This window comes from Protopterus annectens, chromosome 3.part0, assembly GCF_019279795.1.
Source record: "Protopterus annectens isolate FY-2018-M chromosome 3.part0, PAN1.0, whole genome shotgun sequence".
NCBI classification, from domain to species: domain Eukaryota; kingdom Metazoa; phylum Chordata; order Ceratodontiformes; family Protopteridae; genus Protopterus; species Protopterus annectens.
The window spans coordinates 182,663,798-182,684,332 of record NC_056731.1 but is presented as its reverse complement, the minus strand read 5'-3'; the positions used below and the strand labels follow the sequence as shown (position 1 = coordinate 182,684,332).

Sequence of the window (20,535 nt, the reverse complement as noted above, 5' to 3'; positions counted from 1 at the left end):
AAACAAATCTCTTATTCTGCTGATGTCATTTTACTGGTAGATTTTACTGCCTAGCCTTAACAACTTTAGCAAGGGGTGCTTAACATTCAATGTTGGGTCCCACTCCACTCTAGCACTTAACTGATTTGTCTTTTTCCGAATATTGGAGCATAATCAGTATGCTTCTTGTACTACAGACTAATCCTGTCTGCTGTACACATTTTCCATATAATGAAATGAATCCAAAGGGGAAATAAAATCAGTTCCACATTCTACAATAAACTGAAAATGACTTGCTTGTCAATACAGTCAAGAAAAGAAATGCAACAATACTACTGAAATGTGGACACTCTTGCATGTACTAGATGGCAATAACACAACAAAACATGGTAGCAAATATTTACTGAGCTACCTATGTGGTCTCTGTGACTTCTCAGCCTTAGGCTACTCAATACAGCAAATTTGGTTCCAGATAGTTGCTTCACATGATGATCTGCAGCTGAAAGTAAGCACACATCTTGATTTTGCAGCTGTATTCTGCATTCACGTCAAACAGAAAACTAGTCTTAGTATAGTAAAACAAATGCCATAAAAACTGAAGAATTATATTCAGTGACGATTTTATTATAATGCTTTACAAATTTCACTAGAAGCAAAGTACTGAAAACTATACACTGGATCTGACAGGTACAGTGTATTATGAAAATAGCAAATGTAAGTGCAAACAAAACATTCTACAAGACAAAATTAACTTCACTGAAAGCGAAAAACTTACTTTAAAGAAAAATAAAACATCGTAATACTGTTTGACTCTAGGCCATGCTTTAAAACAGATCAACATGATCAACATAGAAAGACAAACAATGAGCAACGCTAAAATAAAGTTGTACACTTGTATGTAACTACTTGAATGTGTTCTATTTATCATTAGCTACTGCAAAAACAGTTATAAATGTTTCAATCTATACAGTACAAAAAATGCATTCAGTTAAACAGAACACTGTAAGTACTGAAGGCTTGGCACTTAGGTATTTGAGTAAAAATGCATTTGGCATTAGCACATTTGATTGTCTATAACATGATAGTGCTATTTTATTTTCCAGAATAAATATAATACATCATCCCTTTGAGCCTTTTATTTCAGTGTTTAAAAGTAAATTATTGACAACACTACTTATAATAATTTGGTATTTTTCTTCAACTCTGTACATGTTTTCCTCAATCATTTTATCTTTACAAATTTACATGAGAAAAAAACACTTTTGATTCAGTACATGCAGCAACTGCTTTAGGGCCAAAAGACATGAAATCATCTGATTGCATATGGTGAGGTTAGCACTGGTATGCTCTTTGGCATGGCGGTCATCAGCGTAATACCCTGCTTAAAATCCATGGCAGTAACATGGCAATACTGTGCTGCCTAAAAAAAGAATGCAAATGAATTTGGGTGGCACACAAGGTAACTATAGAATAAGATTTGGGAAATGCTCTTAACTATGTATTAAATAGGTGGAAATAACAACTTTCTGCACTACAGTCAAATGTGCTAATAAGAATAGTTGATTTCTACACTTAACATTTACGCAAACAGTACTGATCACTTTGCATCAAAATTATTTCCATTGTCATTACAACTCTGGATCATAATATTTACTCAAGCAAGCAGAACTCCATATGTCTAGCAGATTAACTTAGGCATACTTAAAAATTATATTTTCTGATAAGTTTATTCTAGTTTAAATAGCTTTTCCAAATTACAAAGCATAAATATTTTTAATATTTAAAATATGAAAAATTAGGATGGCCTTTCTTTTTTTATAAGTAATATACGTAGCATTTGTGAAAAGGTGGAAATGCCAGTTTTTTAAATATCCTATAATTTTTAGCATTATGCCTGTATCTCGGGGGGGGGGGTTTGATACCAAACATCTTTATTTCACTTGAGGTGATGCACATTAAAAAACATAAGCACTGAAAAAGTGATGTTTATGTAACTTTTGTGCTTTTTTAGTGGTCTGCATGGAATAAAAAAATGCAGTCAGGCTCCTGCTAAAATAATATTTTGAAATGGCAGTATGCTAAAGGCTTACTGTATAGCAATGGCTTTTAAAGAATATTCTAAATTAAGTAGAGCCTGCGTTAACTATGTTCTCAAAATGGAAAGTTAGGAGAGGTGTATTAGTCTACTATTTTGAAATAACATAAACTGTAATCTACCTCACTAGTGAACAACCAAAAATTATCCGTACATTTGTACTACATATATAGTACAAGTGAGATGCTGCAAAGTATGCTCTTGCCCATATCCAACATGACCTAATATATATATCCATGCAACAATATCCTTCCCTACTTGAGTCTTAATAGACATCTGCACAACACGATACTTCAATTCAGGATGTACTACTAAAAAAATCCATAACAGGATGCCACACACCCATGCAACCCATTAGCACACATCTACATACTGTAGCGGTAACATCAGTAATAATTACACACCTGCAGTCCTGTCAACATTTATGTTACAATATGTTGCTGTATGCTAGTGCCTGGTCTTTTAAAAGATAATAAGAAAATAAATTTTAATAGTTAAGAAGAAGCACTACCTTAAAGCAGGTCACTCATTTACAGCAAAAGGAAGTTTTTTATAATATTATATCTCAAAATTAACTTTTAAAAGTCCTACAAATATTGCACAAAGCATTGTATTTTAACCCATGATGATTCATTAGATCTTGATTTGTTGATACCTGAAGAAGTGTAAATAATCATATAGTCAAACAATTAATAAATCAAGTAGTTTTAACAGAACTTCAGACAGTTAAACAAAAATATAATTTTAGAATATATGTCTACAAGGGAATTTATCTCTAAATAACACTAATTCTGAGGTTGCACAACCTTATAGTAAACATAAAAGATTTTTTTCTGTAACTTTTCCACCTTTTCTCCTTACAAGTCACATGACCTCACAGTCCATATAAATACATTGACACAGCATCTTCAACAAAACTGACACAATGAAACCAATCATCAAAAAAACTGTTTTCCTATTTGTTTACACAGGAATGACTCACTTAGGTTCAACTCAAAATTAGACATGCTGGGTCAACAGGTTTAGACACTGATAGCAATTTGTAATACTGCCAGTTGTTTTATTTACTCACACAGGTGATTTTTATAGACAATATAGTCTCTTTTATGTTGACAATTGTGATATGTATACATGCTATCACTTGTCACTATGTTATTTTTCTTCTGCTAAATGACTGTGTCGTGTCTGAAATTAATAATTCTTAGGTAAGTCCACTTACCCGGCACAATCATCAAAAAATAAATAAATAAATAATAAACAAAAGACATGTGATCTTCAATGATAAGTAATTAATAACATGCAACAGGCCACTAATTACCATGGAATTAATGTATGCCAGTGGTCTGCTGTGAAATGGAAGACAAAAGTGCAGAAAATATCAAGCATTATAACAATTCTCATTTGGGACTTTTACAATGTGTAGTCTTAAGCAGTCTGATTTCTTTAAGTAATGAAGTACTACTCTTAAAGTAATACAAACACGGCATTGATTTGCTCTATAAAAGTACTTTTGAAAAGTTAACTATGACATTTTCAAGTTGTAATTTTTAAAATTTTTCTCTTCAAATCATAGTATAATATTCTTTGTTACGTGCAGTATCCATGCTGCTGAAATGTAAGTACCCTGCAGCTCTCTCCTACTTCAAAATATTTAAGACTGTAAAAGCTTTTTTTTTTGTTTTGTTTGTTTATTAGTCAGTGTTTTCAGCCACCAAAAATAAGCACTACTCTACTTGTTAATTAGAATGATACTGGTGTAAAAGCGTCAGTTTTCAATGTAGATATGCATGTCTGTCTGCTGTTCTATAGTAGCTTTTAAACTCCACAGCCTATAATGTTCACTTCTTAACAATTTGTTATTTAATAAGAAGTAACATCGTAAGTGCTTTAATCCATATAAATGAATATTAATCTTACCAAAAATAACAGTTTATTATAACTTCCTTGGTCTGTTTCTTAAACACTGTATATGGCCTATTTGTTAATGTGGATACTCAATTAATAATTTTACCTTCAACTGAACTATGACTGCATATAATAAAACATGTAGACTGAACAGACAAACCCACTGCAGATTTGTGAACAGTCACTTGTCATGTTTGAAGTAACCTATGCACTAAGAGACAGGGAACCTGATGGAACATTGTTACTATATTTCAGAGTAACAGCTGACAGTCTGCACTCCAGAATTATAAAGGAAGCAAAAAGATGTAGAAAATTTAATTTTACATCTCTTAAGAGATTAGACCCTATTGTAAACTCAAATAAATAAACTACAAATGTGCATGGCTTGTCTGTTTTGAAAATGGTTGAGAATGTTTCCAGCATACCATTAAGTGATCATTGTACTCTGTATGACAGCCATTCAAAATATTTCCCATTGATGCTTCGACCAAAGAATGACAGAAATTTCCATTACATTAATAATAATTTGTAAATTTAAATTATTACACAGTTGATAAATGTCTACCTGCATAACAGAAAAAAAAAAATAAGACTGTGCTTTAATGAAATCTTATTTACATAGGATATCAATGTTGTTGCTTACATATAAATTATACAAGTATATTCTACAATATTCAATTTAAACAAATACAAAATCAGTAATTTAAAATACCAGTTTGTATAAGAATGGTGTTACAATTCTAACAATGTTAGAATAAAATGGACTACAACATCATATTACCTTTGTATATAAATCAACACACGTCAATTAATTGATCAATACACTCCACAGAACTCACATAATAAGACATCAATTAATTTGTTTGAAAGTCCTATTTCAATATCACACTAAATATTTTGTCTTTCGTAATTAAACCAATGAGCTGCATTTCATATTTCTTGACTTTTAAGAGTGCAATATAACAGGTATGACTAAAACTAGTATACCTTACCTCAGTAATAAATAGTGCTTCCAAATGAAATCCGCAATTCATTTAAGAGCTCTTACTAAAACTAGTTCCTCAAAACTGTCTTGCTGAAATACTGTAAAGACCTTCCCACTCACAAATTCTTGCCATATATTTAAATATTTTACTCTGTACATGAAAATGTAACATATTACTTTATAACATTTTGTTTTCACTGCTGCATACAGTGGCTAATTACTCTACACTCAAGGACACCGAGAGCAAATGTTTTTCATAAGAGAAGGCACAGAATTTCACATGGAAATTAAAATGATTGCAACAGTGCAATGCAAAGAACAAAATGTTATGCTTCAGCGTTGAATAATTTGTACTTCCTAATTCACAAGAAAAACATACTGCATAATATTAGGACATCCTTAGTCTAATCTGCTAAGAAGGTACAGGATAAAATCCCACTTTGGTAAAAAGTGCTGCTACATTAAATCAACTTTGCTGAAACACATTAGTGAAACAGCACTTATAAAGGATCATAAATCATACAAATTATACGTTCTTTTGCTATGTATGGTTGCACAAACACATTTCAGTTTCTGAACAGTCCAAAGAATATTGTTTAACATACATCCAGGATTAAGAAAGATGAATAATGTTAAAATATTACCCCTAAAACAGCTGGTGCATTTACAGTGCTACTGGTTTATTAAGGTAGTCTTGTAATTAATACTGCATTGTTTTAATCTACAGATAAAATAAAAAGGTGTTCAGTAACTACAGTGGATTGTTTTGCACCATGCCTGAAAATCCACTGGAAATAAAATTCTACACCTTTAACCACACACAGTTGCCACTAAATTTTATCTTTAGTAGTGTTCAGTCTTTACTCTTGATAATCACTAAAAAATCCTTTGCCTAAATTCATGTCACAAATGCCACAGAAATAAGTGCTATTAAATCTGTGAGAATGGAAGGATCTGTTTTCATGTTCCAATTAAAATAAACATCCATCTTACTGTAACATACCATAGTAACATACAGAAGCACTTTAAGTGCAAGAATTAACAAGAATTAAAAACTAAAATTAAAACCACTGTTCCCTGTAGTGGGAACTTTAGACTTTGGATCAAAAATTTCACACAGTGCAAATTGCCTTATATGTTTCATCTTCTTCCTCCAGCTTTTAAAGCTATTCTGTCACTCTAAAACAAACATAATAAAGTCATCCTTCAGAAAGCAGCAAATTGTCAGAGACACATCAATGATAAAATAAAGCCTCTGCATCTAGATAAACCCCTTTGATGCAAATTCCGAGTAAAGTCCATGCTCTGATGGATAATGATGACGATGGGTTTCTGTTGGAGTCTGTGAATAGGTCACATCAGCTTGACCAGTGTAGGTCTCACCTAAATTTCCAGAACTGCAGGCACTTTGGAACTGTGGAGACAAAACTTGTGATTACTATTATTACTGTTATGATTATTATTAATAATTACCAGCAGAAAATTTAGCAAATAGCAGTCATGACAGTGTAAAACATCACCAAGTAATGAAATGCAATGACCAGTTTATGAATGTCCATCACTCAGAACTATCAATACAGCATCCACTCCCACAACAAATGAGAACATTATGTTTTTTGTCTGTTAGTTATTCTGTACAGTAATACAGAAATCTGCAGTAACAGAAACTCTACAAAAATGAGATTACACCAATCAGTAAAATGAATTAAACCACAAGTCATTGTAAACCAAAGTGGCACACCAGTTTCAAATAAGAATTTAATATTTTTTTTCACATTTTGAAAAATTTCAGTTGTTTAATCAAGGCTGCTTCATACTGGTACACAATGCATATCATGTGTTTTAATAAAAGGCTACATATTTTATTTGAGGTTAGACAGAAGCTTTGTGTTTATGTACATTTGACATTAAGATGCCTCATTACTAATTAAGAGACACTAGTTGGCTTTCAATTGCTCTGTGCGCCATTAACAGACTATAAAGTAGGAGACTTAGTAATGAAAAGTACTCATTTGGCAGTAGTTCAACATGTGTAAGTTAGAAAGATGGAATATCTGAGCACTTGCATCTTTGAAGTATTCTATTTTTCAGCACTGAAGTGCCAGCAGACTAACCCTGGGATTCAGAGATTCTACCACTGACAGCTGTCCGTTCCTGTTCAGAGACAATCGTACTGCAGTGCTTCTATGTGGTCTGCAGAATCACTGTGGTAGGCTGTCACTGTGGCATATGATAACTCATGTGCTCTCCCCCAGAAATGCCTGCAGTAAGTGCTTTACAAGACTGAAAGATTTACAGAGCTGTTTACCTCTGTAAAGCAATCCTAACTGCATTGATTGACATGTCCAAAAGTTTGCATTAACCCATTAGTTTTAATGGGAGAGACTGCAGTAGAGGTAAGTGCTGGGCAGTTAAGCAGAGAGGTAGGGGTGGAGTACGTGTGCATATGTGTATCTGTGTGGCAGTGTTTCTGAGTGAATAGAGTGATATGAGTGGTTTCTGCTGACTGTGTGTGTATTTGTGTGCGTGCATGTGTGTGTGTGTGTGTGTGTGTGTGTGTGTGTGTGTGTGTGTGTGTGTGTGTGTGTGTGTGTTTCTGCCGAGGTGGTTGCAGTAGAAGAGTTAGTTATGGGCTTGATAGTGTGTGTGTGTGTGTGTGTGTGTGTGTGTGTGTGTGTGTGTGTGTGTGTGTGTGTGTGTGTGTGTTTGTGTGTGTGTGCGCGTGTGTGTGTGTGTGTATATGTGTGCGTGTAATTCCATTTCTCTAACCTCCCCTAGACTAATGAGCAAAGACTGTCCTATGGGGGGGGCTAGCACTGGACCCCTAGGACTGGTACATATTACTCTAAGGCAGAATAAAAGTTAGCGGAACAACTTTGTCTCTTGGCATGGAGTATATTCTGATTACTGACTAACTGCAGTAGTCCATGTGTTGGGATGGGACACTTATGTGAGGCAAAATCATGGATAGTCTGTAACAGCAGAGAGATGTGTGTGTGTGTGTGTGTGTGTGTGTGTGTGTGTGTGTGTGTGTGTTGTGCATATATATGGGTGAGTGAACGAGGGGGTACCTGTGCCAATGACATGCATCAGCCGAAAGAAGTGATTACTACAGCAAAGTGCTTGTGGTAATTACCAAGTGACATACAATTAGCTGATAATAAGGTCTTTCCTCTTTGCAGCTAAGGTGTATCTGAATCGCTATTTCTAGCTTTTACATTATAGAACCCTTTTGGCTCTAGCACTTACTGCTTGCACTGCATTCTTTCTGCATTTAGGCCTCAATCATCAGCAAAAATAGTCTAAACAGTCAGTCAGCAGGGCAATATCTCTGGGAGCTCTCATGTAGTATGAATGATTCTGAGAGCACTAAAAAAATCAGAAAGGCTTATAGCCTCACTAACTATATTTCTTCACATTTTATGACAGTGGCGGTTGATTTCCAGTATATGTGAGACACTATTCTTATTCATGCAGATTCTGAAATGTTGGACAAAGTCATAACACACGATGGCAGTAATACTGACTGTCTTTTCCCTTCAATGTGCAAAAAGAAGCACGTTCTATGTTCTGGGAAAAGCAATGTTATTCAACAAGTGTTACAAGGATCTTTAGGAGACACACATTACTCTATGTAAACAGACAAAACTAAGTGTACAAATTCAGTTCTCAGAAAGCCACTTTAAATATACAAAATACAACTCTGATTATGTACTGGACAGAAACAGAATGGACTGACAGACAAGCATTTTGGAGAGTTTAACACAGGAAGTTTGGGTGAAATAAAAAGATTAATGACTTAAGCTAGTATATTTAAAAATGGAAAAGGGTTTTTAATTGACTGAAAGTGTGCTCCTCAGTTTCTAAATAGGTTGATTCATTAGCAATTTAAAATTCAATATTTCAGTCAGCAATGTCCAACTTGGCAAAGGAGTCAGAGACAACCTTATATGACACAATTCAGGAGAACGATTAAAGAGAAAGAAAGCAAATCAGTACTGAAACTGAGTATGTTGATTTTGGAATTCAAGATGGTGGGTGATAAGCACAAGCCTGACTCTCCAGACACTAAACAAAGAGACACATCTGAAGCAATAATGATTGAGACTATCTTGCCTAACAGGAAGGAGACATTTCAAAGTCAGATTAAGAGTGATAACACATAGTTGGTAGGGTGTATTGATGAGGCAAATGTGCGTAAGTTGGAGATGCCATGAATTTGTGTGCTGTTGTTAGTGACTCTGGTTTGCTGGTATTTTTGTTTTCTTTCTAACTATTGTACAAGAGCCTGCTTATTGTAGTAACAAACAGGCACTCTCTCTTGCAACACTATATCATGAATATAGTCAACTACTGCTTTTTTAAATTTCTCCAAGTCTTTTGGGCTTCTAATACCATGACGGGAATGGACCTCATTCTTAAGTCAAAGTACGATTAAAGTTCATGAAGTTAGTACTGTTTCACTCTTTGATGTCAGCCAGTAGTGCTCTTCGCAGCACCTGCAATGTGCCCATTAATAACTCCTTCTGCAATTTGTACAGAATTACATGTATTAGTAGCATATCTAAATACGATTGTAGACTCTTCTTTATAAGATCTATTGCTCCTACTATTAGAACTGTCTGGGTATCTTTCTTCTACATTGCTCTCATTTCTGCCTGCAAATCCTGATATTTTATGACTTTGTGTCTCTTTGTATGCAGACATTGTAGTCAGTGGGTGTGGCAATTTCAATGATCAATGCTACATTTGTCTTCTTTTCCTGGACTACTATATCTGGTTTCCTAGGATCTATCTTTTGAACTGCTGGTAATGGATGATCCCATGTGATGTAGGCTTCTTCATTTTCTATGATGCTTTGTGGCTCATGTTTCCATTGTTTTTCAGCCACTTCAGTACCATAATGTTTGCAATCCTCAGTGCAACAGTCTTGCCACATTATTATACCTTTCAGTATACAGTCCTGGCATTAGTATGTCACAACCACCAACAGGGTGTGCAACTGTTTCTAATTCGGATTTAGAAAACCTATATTTGTCTGTTTCGCCCACATGATCAATGGACTTTGTAAACAAATGTGTACGCAGCCCACTATCTTGGGCTGCCAATATTAACCTTTCATCTCTTGGTTAGAATTTGCCTCTCCTTAATCATTACTGCATTCATTCTTGATCAACATGAGGTCCTTCCAGAAGTCTTCTATACTTGCAGTGACATTTATGCATTTTCCACATTTCTTGCCTTCTCATCTGATCCTTCACCTTATATTCTTTCTTTTGTTTTTTGGCACATTCATTTGCTGCCTGATTTTTATCTACTTCTGGTCTGATTTCCATTCCTGCTTGACGCCAATATGCTTCTGCTAGATTAAGCAGAGAAGTCATCTTAAATTTATTCTCCTCATGTTTCAAAACTTTCACTATGTTTAGGTCTTGTGAGGTTAGCAGATATGTGTAGAGTTCCATGATTGCAGATCTATACATATAATCAATTTCAAGGAGGCTCATCCCTCCTTTGGAATGAGGAATATATAATCTTGGTATGCAGTGATTTTTATAAATCATTTGGTGAGCATGATGCATCCTTCTTGTTTTCCTATCTCATCTATCCAATATGTTCTGGGGCCAGTCAGTCACTCTAGTTAGTAAGTTAGGACAGGAAGTGCAAATTGGTTTATAGCTTGGATTTTATTCCTAGATGTCAATGCTGTTTTCAGGATTTATTTAAGTCTTCTGAAATATTCCTTACTAAGTTTTATTCACATTTGTTCATTTTTTATTGTTGATCCTTCATCAATTCCCAAATATTTATACACCCCCTCTTGCTCAAGTTCTTTTATATCACATTCTTGTCCCAGACAGATGTTTGCCTGGTGCTGCAGTTTTCCTGCTTTAAAGGTTGTTTTTGCACATCTATCAAGACCAAATGACATTCTTGTATCATCTGAAAAAGTTTTGAGAACTTGCAGCTGTGCTTTCAGTTCCTCATCTGATGAGATATACATTTTTAAATCATTGACAAAGAGAAGATGAGAAGTCTTTACACTTTGTTGTTTTCTAGGAGTCAGCCATGGCCCAAGCTGTTAAGTAAACAGCTTAATGGATTAAGGGCAAAGCAGAACAGCAGCAGTGACAAAGATTCACCCTGGAATATCCCCCTTTGAATTTTTATCCCTGGGATAATAATTTGGCCTTTATCATGGCTTAACTGCAGTGTGGTCTGCCATTGTTTCACGGTAACTGTAATGTAGTCGATTAGTGTAGAGTGTATCTTATATATTTTAAGCTCTCTTTTCTCCATGAATATGGGATAATATCAAATGCTTTTTTTGTAGTCAATCCATGCCATACTTAGATTCTTCCCCTTTTTACAGTTCTCCATTATGACTTTATTTAACAACAAATGATCCTTTGTTTCATATGACTTTCTTTTATTGCCCTTTTGTTCTACTGCCATAATTACGTTTTCTTCTAAATGACTATAAACTCTGTCGGAATCAATTCCCGTGTATAGTTTATATGTCGTTGGAAGACAAGTTATTGGTCTATAATTTTTAGGGTAGCTTGCAGGTTCACTCAAGTAGGAGTATTGTTTTTCCTGTTGTTAACCAGGTTGGTGTCTGTTCGGGGTGTGCAAATAAATAGTTCATACTTATGGATAAATCTTCGTGAAAAGATGTTAATACTTTCAGCCAAAAGTTAGGTACTGCATCTGGGCCTGGGGTTTTCCAATTAGAGGCTTTTCTTAACTTTGTTTCAGTCTGTCTGGCTGTTACTTCATCCCATTTCATATCCTGTATCTTTAAACCTCTTATTCTTTCTTTAACTTCTTCTATCCATTTAGCATCTTTGTTATGTTCCACAGGATCTTTATAGATACTTCTCCAAAATGTATCTATTTCTTCTTTTATTGGCAGTCTTTCAATTTCTTTTACTTTATTTCCCAATTCTCTGTAAAACTTTTTTGGGTCATCAATAAATTGCTTATTTTGTACTCTTCATTTATATTTATCTTTGTATCTTCTACGTTTTACTGCCTGTGCTGAAAGTTTTAGTTTGTTAATTGTGATACTACATGATAGATCCTGGGCTGTTCTAATACTGCCCATTGCTTTTATCACATCTATCTTTCTGAGTATTCTTGTTGATCTACTTCTATCTTTTCTATAGTCTTCTAACAGTGACACTTCTTGTCTTAGTTGCTTTATAGTTTTCTCTATTCCATACTTCCATGATGGTATTCAATTTCTCCCCTTCCTTTCCCTAACTACCCTGTGTTCTTGTGGTAGAACTTTATCAGTTATTAATTTAGCTGCACGGTAATATATCCTGTTTACTTCTGTTATATCGCATGATTCTCTATGAACAGTCCTAATTACTGTGTTCATTTGTTTTATCAGACTTGTGACTTTTTGGGTTTTATTAACCTTCTGCAGTCTATTTCTTTCACAGATCTTAATATATCTATGTCTATTAAATCAAGCAACTCTTCTCTTAGCTCATTTTCTTCCAAACTGAGGGCAAATCCCTTGTTTTCCAATTCTTGTGGGCATTCTACAGAAGATTCTATAGCATCTTCCTGTGGCAAATTCTCTTTAACTTCATCCTGTGCCATCGGTTGCTCTATCATATGGGAACTCACTGGCCTATCACTCTTCAACATTGACTGCATCAGAGTTTCCACAGTTTCCTTTTCTATCCCTTGCTGTCTAGCTTCAAGTGAATGTCTATCCAGGTTTCCTGTGGAAGGCTCCAAATTATCTTCATATGGCACCAGACCATTTGCTTCCTGTTCCATAGGTTTCCCCTTAACTTGGATATCCATAACTCTATCCTGTTGTGGTGCTTTCTGAATTAGATTTTCTACACTGAATCCATCACTTTGCAGGTACTCCATAACCTCAGTTTCTATTTCTTTAACTTCTCCATTACTAATCTCCTTTTCTACTTTTCCTCTTTGTCTTCTTATTTTTTGTACTGTAAAGTTTTCCATGTCTGGACTCCTTTGCCTGTATTTTTCTTCAAATATCTTTGGTGTTGCTCTTTTTGTATTGGTTAGTTTTTCATTCTCCTTTGCATAAATATTACACCATATTAAATCTCTTTTTCTTTCCCATGTCCATATTTCTTCTTCAGATGTTTCCTGATCACAGGGGGTGGGCCTCCACTACCCCTTTTATTACTCAATTGCATCTAAAGCTGAAACACACCTGCTGCTCTGCTGCACTTTGAATTTGCATGCTAAAAGAAATTCACAGTTTATTATTTTCACAATAGTGATAGTAATCTGAGCTGTTACTGTTAAATAATAACACAGCAGCCTTAGGCAAAGCCACCAAAAGCCAAACTTCACTCCCTTTCCCTTACAAAGGATCAGTGTAACCAAATTTTACTTGGTAACAGTTTAAGTCCTCATATTATCATCCTTGTCATACAACAATGGACATCTCAAGACAGGCCCACTCCAGGTCATGATCTCTCTGGCATACTCCAGTAAATGCTACATTGTACAGTAGACTCAGGTGCAATGAGCGAAGATCAGAAACAAGAGATCACTAACCATTAGGACAGAGTCTATGTGCTGTCCTTACGTTCTGGCTGGAGAATGGTCTGCTCCGATTACGAGCAAAAAGTGAGCCCTACACTATGAAAGGATGACTATATATGAACTCAGCGAGCCGGCAAATAAAATTTGAAAATGCACATCCATCCATTCTATCCTGTAGAAAATGGACCAAGACCTGACTTCTGTATGGCAGCTGTGATGTCTGTGCATTGAGCTTTGTAACTTTGATCTGTGCCACTCTCTTAAGTGGCAAAATGCCTAAACTACAGGCTTAACAAAGAACATAGTAGCAAACTTTTTATACTGAATGTATGAGGCCTTCTCATGCCTAGGAAATACATGAGACAACTTGTTCTAGAACTCACATACACACTAGTGACTACAGACTTCAAAGTGGGAACCACTCAAAACTAATGCTTTACGCAGGGGGCGTGCCTCCACTCCCCCTTTTATTATACACCTGCATCTAAAGCTGAAGCACAATGGAAAAAAGGAAATAAATGGGCTGGGATTCACAAGCAAGTTACTGTGCATCATTAAATAGCAAGCAGCCTGCAGCACAGCACAGCCTGTAGCACAGCACAATACAGTCTGTAACACAGCACAGTCTGTATCACAGCTTGTAGCACAGCACAGCACAGCACAGCCTGTAGCTACCCGGACATTTAGCATGGTTTGCACAGCACCAGTGGTCTGAAAAAAGGACTGCACAGTAAAGTAGTGAAGCCACATTAGTGGGAGAAGCAGCATTAGGCAAGTGGAGTGGATGAGTTGCGTTAGTGAAGTGCATATGATAAGACTGTTGGGCATAATAAGAAATGCAGGCAAACAAGCACAAAGCCATGCATACAACAAAATGTCTCATCTCATCTCTGCCATATGTTCAGCAACAGACAGCCAAAGGGTAGCCAGCACCACAATGTTCATCATATAAATGGGGAGAAAAGGGAGAGATAAGAAAGTCAAAAAAGGAGCTTTGAGTTTTTCTAATCGTATCAACCGATTGGTTAATGATAGTTATAGAACTATAGGTTGTATAAAAAGATTATAAAGTTTAGGAAATCAGAAATGATGAAGTCATTGTTTGTTAGTTACATTAGACCGAAACTTGAGTAAGGAATAACAATATGGAAACCTTATAAGAAAACAAGCATGGGTAAACTGAAAGAGTACAGCAGAAATATACCAAGGGCATCCATGGATATGAAAATTTAAGCTATTACGAAAGACTAACATATCTGAACTTGTACAGTATGCATCTAAGAGGAGATCTTATTCAGTTATATAGGGCACTTAGAGGCAACTACCTCTGGGAATGTTTGGGATTATCAAAAAGTAGTAGAGAATCATCAGACAACTTATGTTGAAGATTTTATAGTAATGAGAAGTGCACTAATAGGTTCTCTGAGAGAGCAGCTGATACATGGAACAGAATACTAAATTACATTAAAGCAAGTGATAGTTCAGATATTTTTAAGAGGAGCCTGGACACTTTTTATGGGAACACATTTTGGTATATTGGCAAGCTAGAAGGGCATTAATACCCGTGCTTGAAATATTTGCATGTATGTATGTATGTTACAAGCACAGAAAAACACAAAAAGGTTTAAGCATAAGGAATGACAGGTGGGGGAAGAAGGGCATATATTTTTATGGGTAAGACTTCCTTTTGTAATATAAGCAGATTAGTGATAGGTGGGGAAGGCAATAAGGAATGCTTCCTGCATCATCCCTCCCTGTTGACAAAATGTTCTGTGGTTACTACAAAACAAATTAATGCAGTAAACCCGCAGATGTGTTAGCACAATAAAAGGGAAACAAATGAACCAAGGTTTACAGTAAAACACTGTCTCTCTTTCCCAAACATCTGCCTCCCACTCTCAAAACATATCACGGTGGTGCTGCTGTTACTATTGGTCACTGTACTGATGCCTGTACTGGTTATCTTAACAGATGATGCCAGTGGTATTATTCACTGCCTTAACAAGCTCATGACAGGCAGTCATCTTCTACAATGGGCCTCATACCAGCCCATCAGATGCTCCTCAAAGACTTTAACAAAGCAGAACATGAAAATCATACTGTTAGTTTATAGGTAAATACAAGGCTAGCTGTCCTTCTGGACCATTTTAAGCCTAGCCAATTTCCCTCAGAGGTGAGAATCAAACCTTGTGCCTTGTGTCTGTGAACACTCTAACCATTATACCATCCCCCAACCTTTGGACACCAGGCAGACACCTAAAGAGGTCATGTATACTCACAGAGGTTCACTACATGAGAAAACTGGTAGCTGTGTGCCCAAGGATGCTAGCTTAGACTTCACATGTTATAAATTGTTGTATTAAAGCAAAATGATAGCAAGTGTCCATCACACAGAGCCACTGCATTATGAGCAGCTCAGGCTTGGCACATGAACCTAGTGTTCCAATGTGTCCCTACCTCTAAGATTAGCAAGGTAATGTAATGCCAGCCCATACAGACAACACACTGAGTTAAGGTTGTGATAAACAAATATAATGTGTCCTCGTAAGCACAGCCACGAGTCCCTTATTAACATGTTATAAAGAACCTGTACTGTTTTATGTGAGAATGCTTTAAGACAAATAGCTATAGAATTAAAACGTTATAGAATATGAATGTGGACTCTGAGGCAGGCATTCTACAGGAAAACAAGAAAATGGTAATGTATCTGTGCTCTCTATTATACAGCCATGGCTGATGGCAGCAACATGGACATAGAAGAAGTGTTGTATGGAGGTGTGGGAACATAGAACAATGGCAAGACACTATCATGTCCTGCTGTGAGCAGGGACCCTGTAGGGTAAATATACAAAGGAAAGGATGTCCCACATGACATGAAAGTCTCTGTACACATGGTGAGGCAAAACTAGCTCCCATAACCATACCTTTCTTTTGAAGTTAAAAGGTCCCATCAATGAAAAATAATTATGTAATAAACAAAATTCCAACAACCATAGTATACAATTCTTCTCAAGTCCATCTGGCAAAAAATATGCCTCAGCTTGTAAACCTTTATGATTAGGGATAATAGTATACAGTGAGTGAATATCAATTTTTAATATAACATTCATCCCTTACACCTAATGGTTACAAAAACTTATCCAATAAACCACCCAGATTTTTCAATAAAGTACCAGTAAGAGAAATTACAGAACAGATAGGGAGATTGTACATGGACTTATGAATCTTGGATAATCCATAAAACACAGTTTTTTCTAAAGTCCTGTAAAGGGACTTGTAACTTATTTTGACAATACACCCATATCAAAGCATCATTTCACCAATGTTTTATATCCATGTGTATATGCTTCTGTTGGATTTCCATTTCATTTGTATATGCTCTTGAGTTTAACTCTTGCAAACACATTTCCATATAAAAAACCTTAGCCATAGTCACCCAATTGCCACCCTTATCAGCTTTCTTTTGCTTTTGAGTTCATTCACTTAATTGTTTCAAAGCTAACCATTCTATTTTAGTAAGATTATAAGTAAAAGGTTGATAAATATCCAACAATGCTGTCACTGCTGACTAAGCATTCAGAAATCTCTATTAAATTATTCTTGACTGCTGGACAAAAAGTGGATTATTATAAGTAAAAGGTTGATAAGTATCCAACAATGCTGTCACTGCTGACTAAGTATTCAAAAACCTCTATAAATTTATTCTTGACTGCTGGACAAAAAGTGGATTATTATAAGTAAAAGGTTGATAAGTATCCAACAATGCTGTCACTGCTGACTAAGCATTCAAAAACCTCTATAAAATTATTCTTGACTGCTGGACAAAAAGTGGATTTTTTTAAGTGTTTAATTTAAAATGATTCTTAACTGCAGGACAAAAAAAGTGGATTTTTGAAGTATTTTCAGATCTTCACAAACAGAATAAAATGACAAATCCAAAAATGAATCCAAAGATTCAGTACAAGAAAAAAAATCGTGCCAGAAGATGAAGAATTCTGACAGTATAAACCTTTCTTTGTTGTTGCATAATAATATCTTAATTTAATTTTATGAATCAATTTATACAAATCAATAATCACCTTCCATCTTTTGTGTAAGACTGTTGGGACAAATTTACACCCCTACACAAAACCTTCATATGAACATCAGTCAAATTCACACTTGATACACTGATTACTTCAGGTGCACATGAAATATTATCCAAAACTGTTGTCCAAACTATTCAAACATAAATTCACATAATGTCCACGATGTAAATGATCAAAAATCTTGAATGCTTGTTTTTGAGATTGTTGATTGTTGCTCTTTTGCTTTTGCACTATAACTTTCTGGTTCCTCTAATTCTTCATGTGAGGAGGACCCAGAATATGGTGAACTGATTATGTACTGTTCCATTTGAACGTGCTGACCGATCTGTGTGGGTATAAGACGAATTAGTGTCACCAGATGAAAAAGAAACACTTCTAAAAACGACAGGAGTCCCATGACGTAACTGTCAACTGCTGCGATTACGATGATGTTGCTTGCTTCTTTCCCATTGAAAAACATGACTTTTGGCAAAATCACCCTTATTTCTTTCTAATTTGTTTCTGTTTCACTCCCTCTTCTTCTATTTTAGATAAGTTTGTACTCATTTCTGATACCTATTTGACAAAGTTATTAGATGTAGTCATCTTTTGTAGTTCAAGTTATGACATAGAAATTTCCTTTATAACCTTGTCATATTTTATCACATTCTACTAAAATTTTCAATCATTTGAGTAATTCAGTGCTGCATTTTGCCACCTTTCTTGCAAGTCTGTTTCATCTGAAGTATAGGGAGCAGAAGTATGTTTGAGTTCTGCCTCAAGTATCTTGTGTTTATGATTTTATAAATTTTACTGGCAGATGGTTGTGCACAATAGGACAACAGCATGTCACCTGTGGCTGATGATAATGGCAGCATGCACATAGCACACATGGATGACACAACGGAAGTGTCAGCAATAATAACATGGAGGGCTCACATGCATCCCCCACATGTGAGGACCCTGTGAAATGGTAGATTGGTCCCCCAGCCTCACAGGTACTGATGGACATCCTGTAACTGCACATCCCATCCAGGCTATGCAGGCACCCCCAGCCCACATGATATAGCTTCTGAAATGTGCATGTATCCAATAAGGGAGAGATACAGAGGTTTGTGGAGTAATCATGTCACCAGATCTGTCCAAGACTTGGCTGCAACACTTTGTATAAATCAGTGGATGTATAGGGCAAGGATCCAGATATAGCATAGTGCAGATGGTGAATGTGCCACGTTTGCCTGTGTGACATTATGCAACACCTGGATGGCCTGAGGTATAAAATGCAGTGCTTCAGCAGTGGCATCAACTACAGGAACAGGGAACAGGCAGTGCTGCTCTTGTCACAGATGCCTAATGCTGCTTGCATTGGCGTTTCCATGAAGCATATAGAAAGCACTCTCTAGTCTGCCTCTGCAGGCCATGTTGTCAGCAAATCTGGAAGGGTCCAAATCTGGGGTGGTAAGTAACAGGCTGATCATGACCAGATAATACAGATTTTTCCTGAGACAGGATTACTTTCAGATTTGGCCAGAGAATCCACCACACCTAAGCATGTCCATTCTCATATTCATAGCCATTGAAACTCATCAGGCTCCAGACCTGGCACAACTTACCAGGCCACATGCACTCACTCAAGTAGTTCCACATCTCTGATATCCTCTGCGAGCATACAGGGTGCTACACTTACTCAAGACCATCATCTGGATCATGAATACCATACAAATGGTGTCTCAAAGCATCAGACACCTTATTAGGATGCACTTAAATGGCCACACAGTTCTGTGCTGTCCTTGCCAGAGATGACACCAAACCTCAAAACTACATAGAGATTACTACTTGGCATGCCACAAGTTTTCATGTCACTGCAGTTCCACTCTGCCATGGGAGGATGTGATCCTTGCCTCCCTGAAACCTGATACTCAAGTGTGTGGCTACCATGTCCACTTCTATGACCCTGGCCCAGTTGACAGTGTTGCTGTCCTGTGTCACTGTGCCCCCTACACATGTTAAAGTGATGATGAGTGTGCCCTGCCCACCCCTTAATTGGTGTGGGTACATTCATATCTAATGCACAGCACAACCAGTCTGTATACTGCTGTGCAGAGCCCATGTGTTAAAATAAATACATTGTTTTATTCTGTATTGCTTGTACACTGACCTATAGCTGTGGACTGAATGCCGCCTCTTTTTTTCCATTGCTACAATTTATTATACCCACCTCTGCTTTGTACACAGTACAGCTGCTATCTGCTCTTCCCTGACTATTCACTCTGTTCCTTGGTTGCTGCTCTAACAGCTATGATGGACCCTGTTGGAATGTTTCTCTGTTTCTACAGCTGTTGCCACAGTGCCATGTTATACATGTCACCCACACCAAAGAACTGGCTGCAGTTCCGTAATGTATACTGCAGTGTCCCACCAGATGCATCAAGGTGGCGGAAGCATCCCTTCAGTTGGCCAAAAGTGCTTTCCAGTGTTTCTATGTGGGGACTGTAGCAAGCCACCTTTGCCATGGTCTGGGAGTTGCAGACAGAGGTCCTTCTCATTGATATTCCTCAAACCTTCTGGACCAGATGGGGCCTTAATGGAAATGTATGTACGATCAATGGCTTCCAGGACATCAGAAAAAATGAGTTATGATGTAAAACAGCAGCATAAAGATGGCTGACTTCTCTACAGTTGTGGGGGACCGTATATGCTCAATATGTTGTAGCATAATGTTAAGGAGCTGGTATAGAACACACATGGCTGACACCGGTGATAATCCACAGTGCCCCCATAGGTTGGTAAAAAGTCCCTCTAGATAGGATGTTTAATGTTACACATATTTTAGTGCCCACTGGGATAGGAATCCATGTATCCCACTTGATTCTGCTTGTGGCCAGCATACTTTGACAAGCTCTCACATGCTCTCAATATCCACAGTGAAACAGTCCTTGATATTCTTGTCAGTCAGG

At 36.5% G+C, this 20,535-nt stretch overlaps 1 protein-coding gene across 1 annotated transcript in view; it reads right to left on the bottom strand.

Moving 5' to 3' along the window:
* Positions 1–582: 582 nt before the first annotated feature.
* Positions 583–20,535, bottom strand: part of LOC122796306 (aryl hydrocarbon receptor-like) — a 1,394,090-nt gene continuing 1,374,137 nt past the window's right edge. Inside the window, exon 11 of the mRNA XM_044064677.1 lies at positions 583–6,378. Coding sequence (XP_043920612.1) covers positions 6,226–6,378 — 153 coding nt within the window. The 3' untranslated portion in view covers positions 583–6,225. The remainder of the gene's footprint in view (positions 6,379–20,535) is intronic.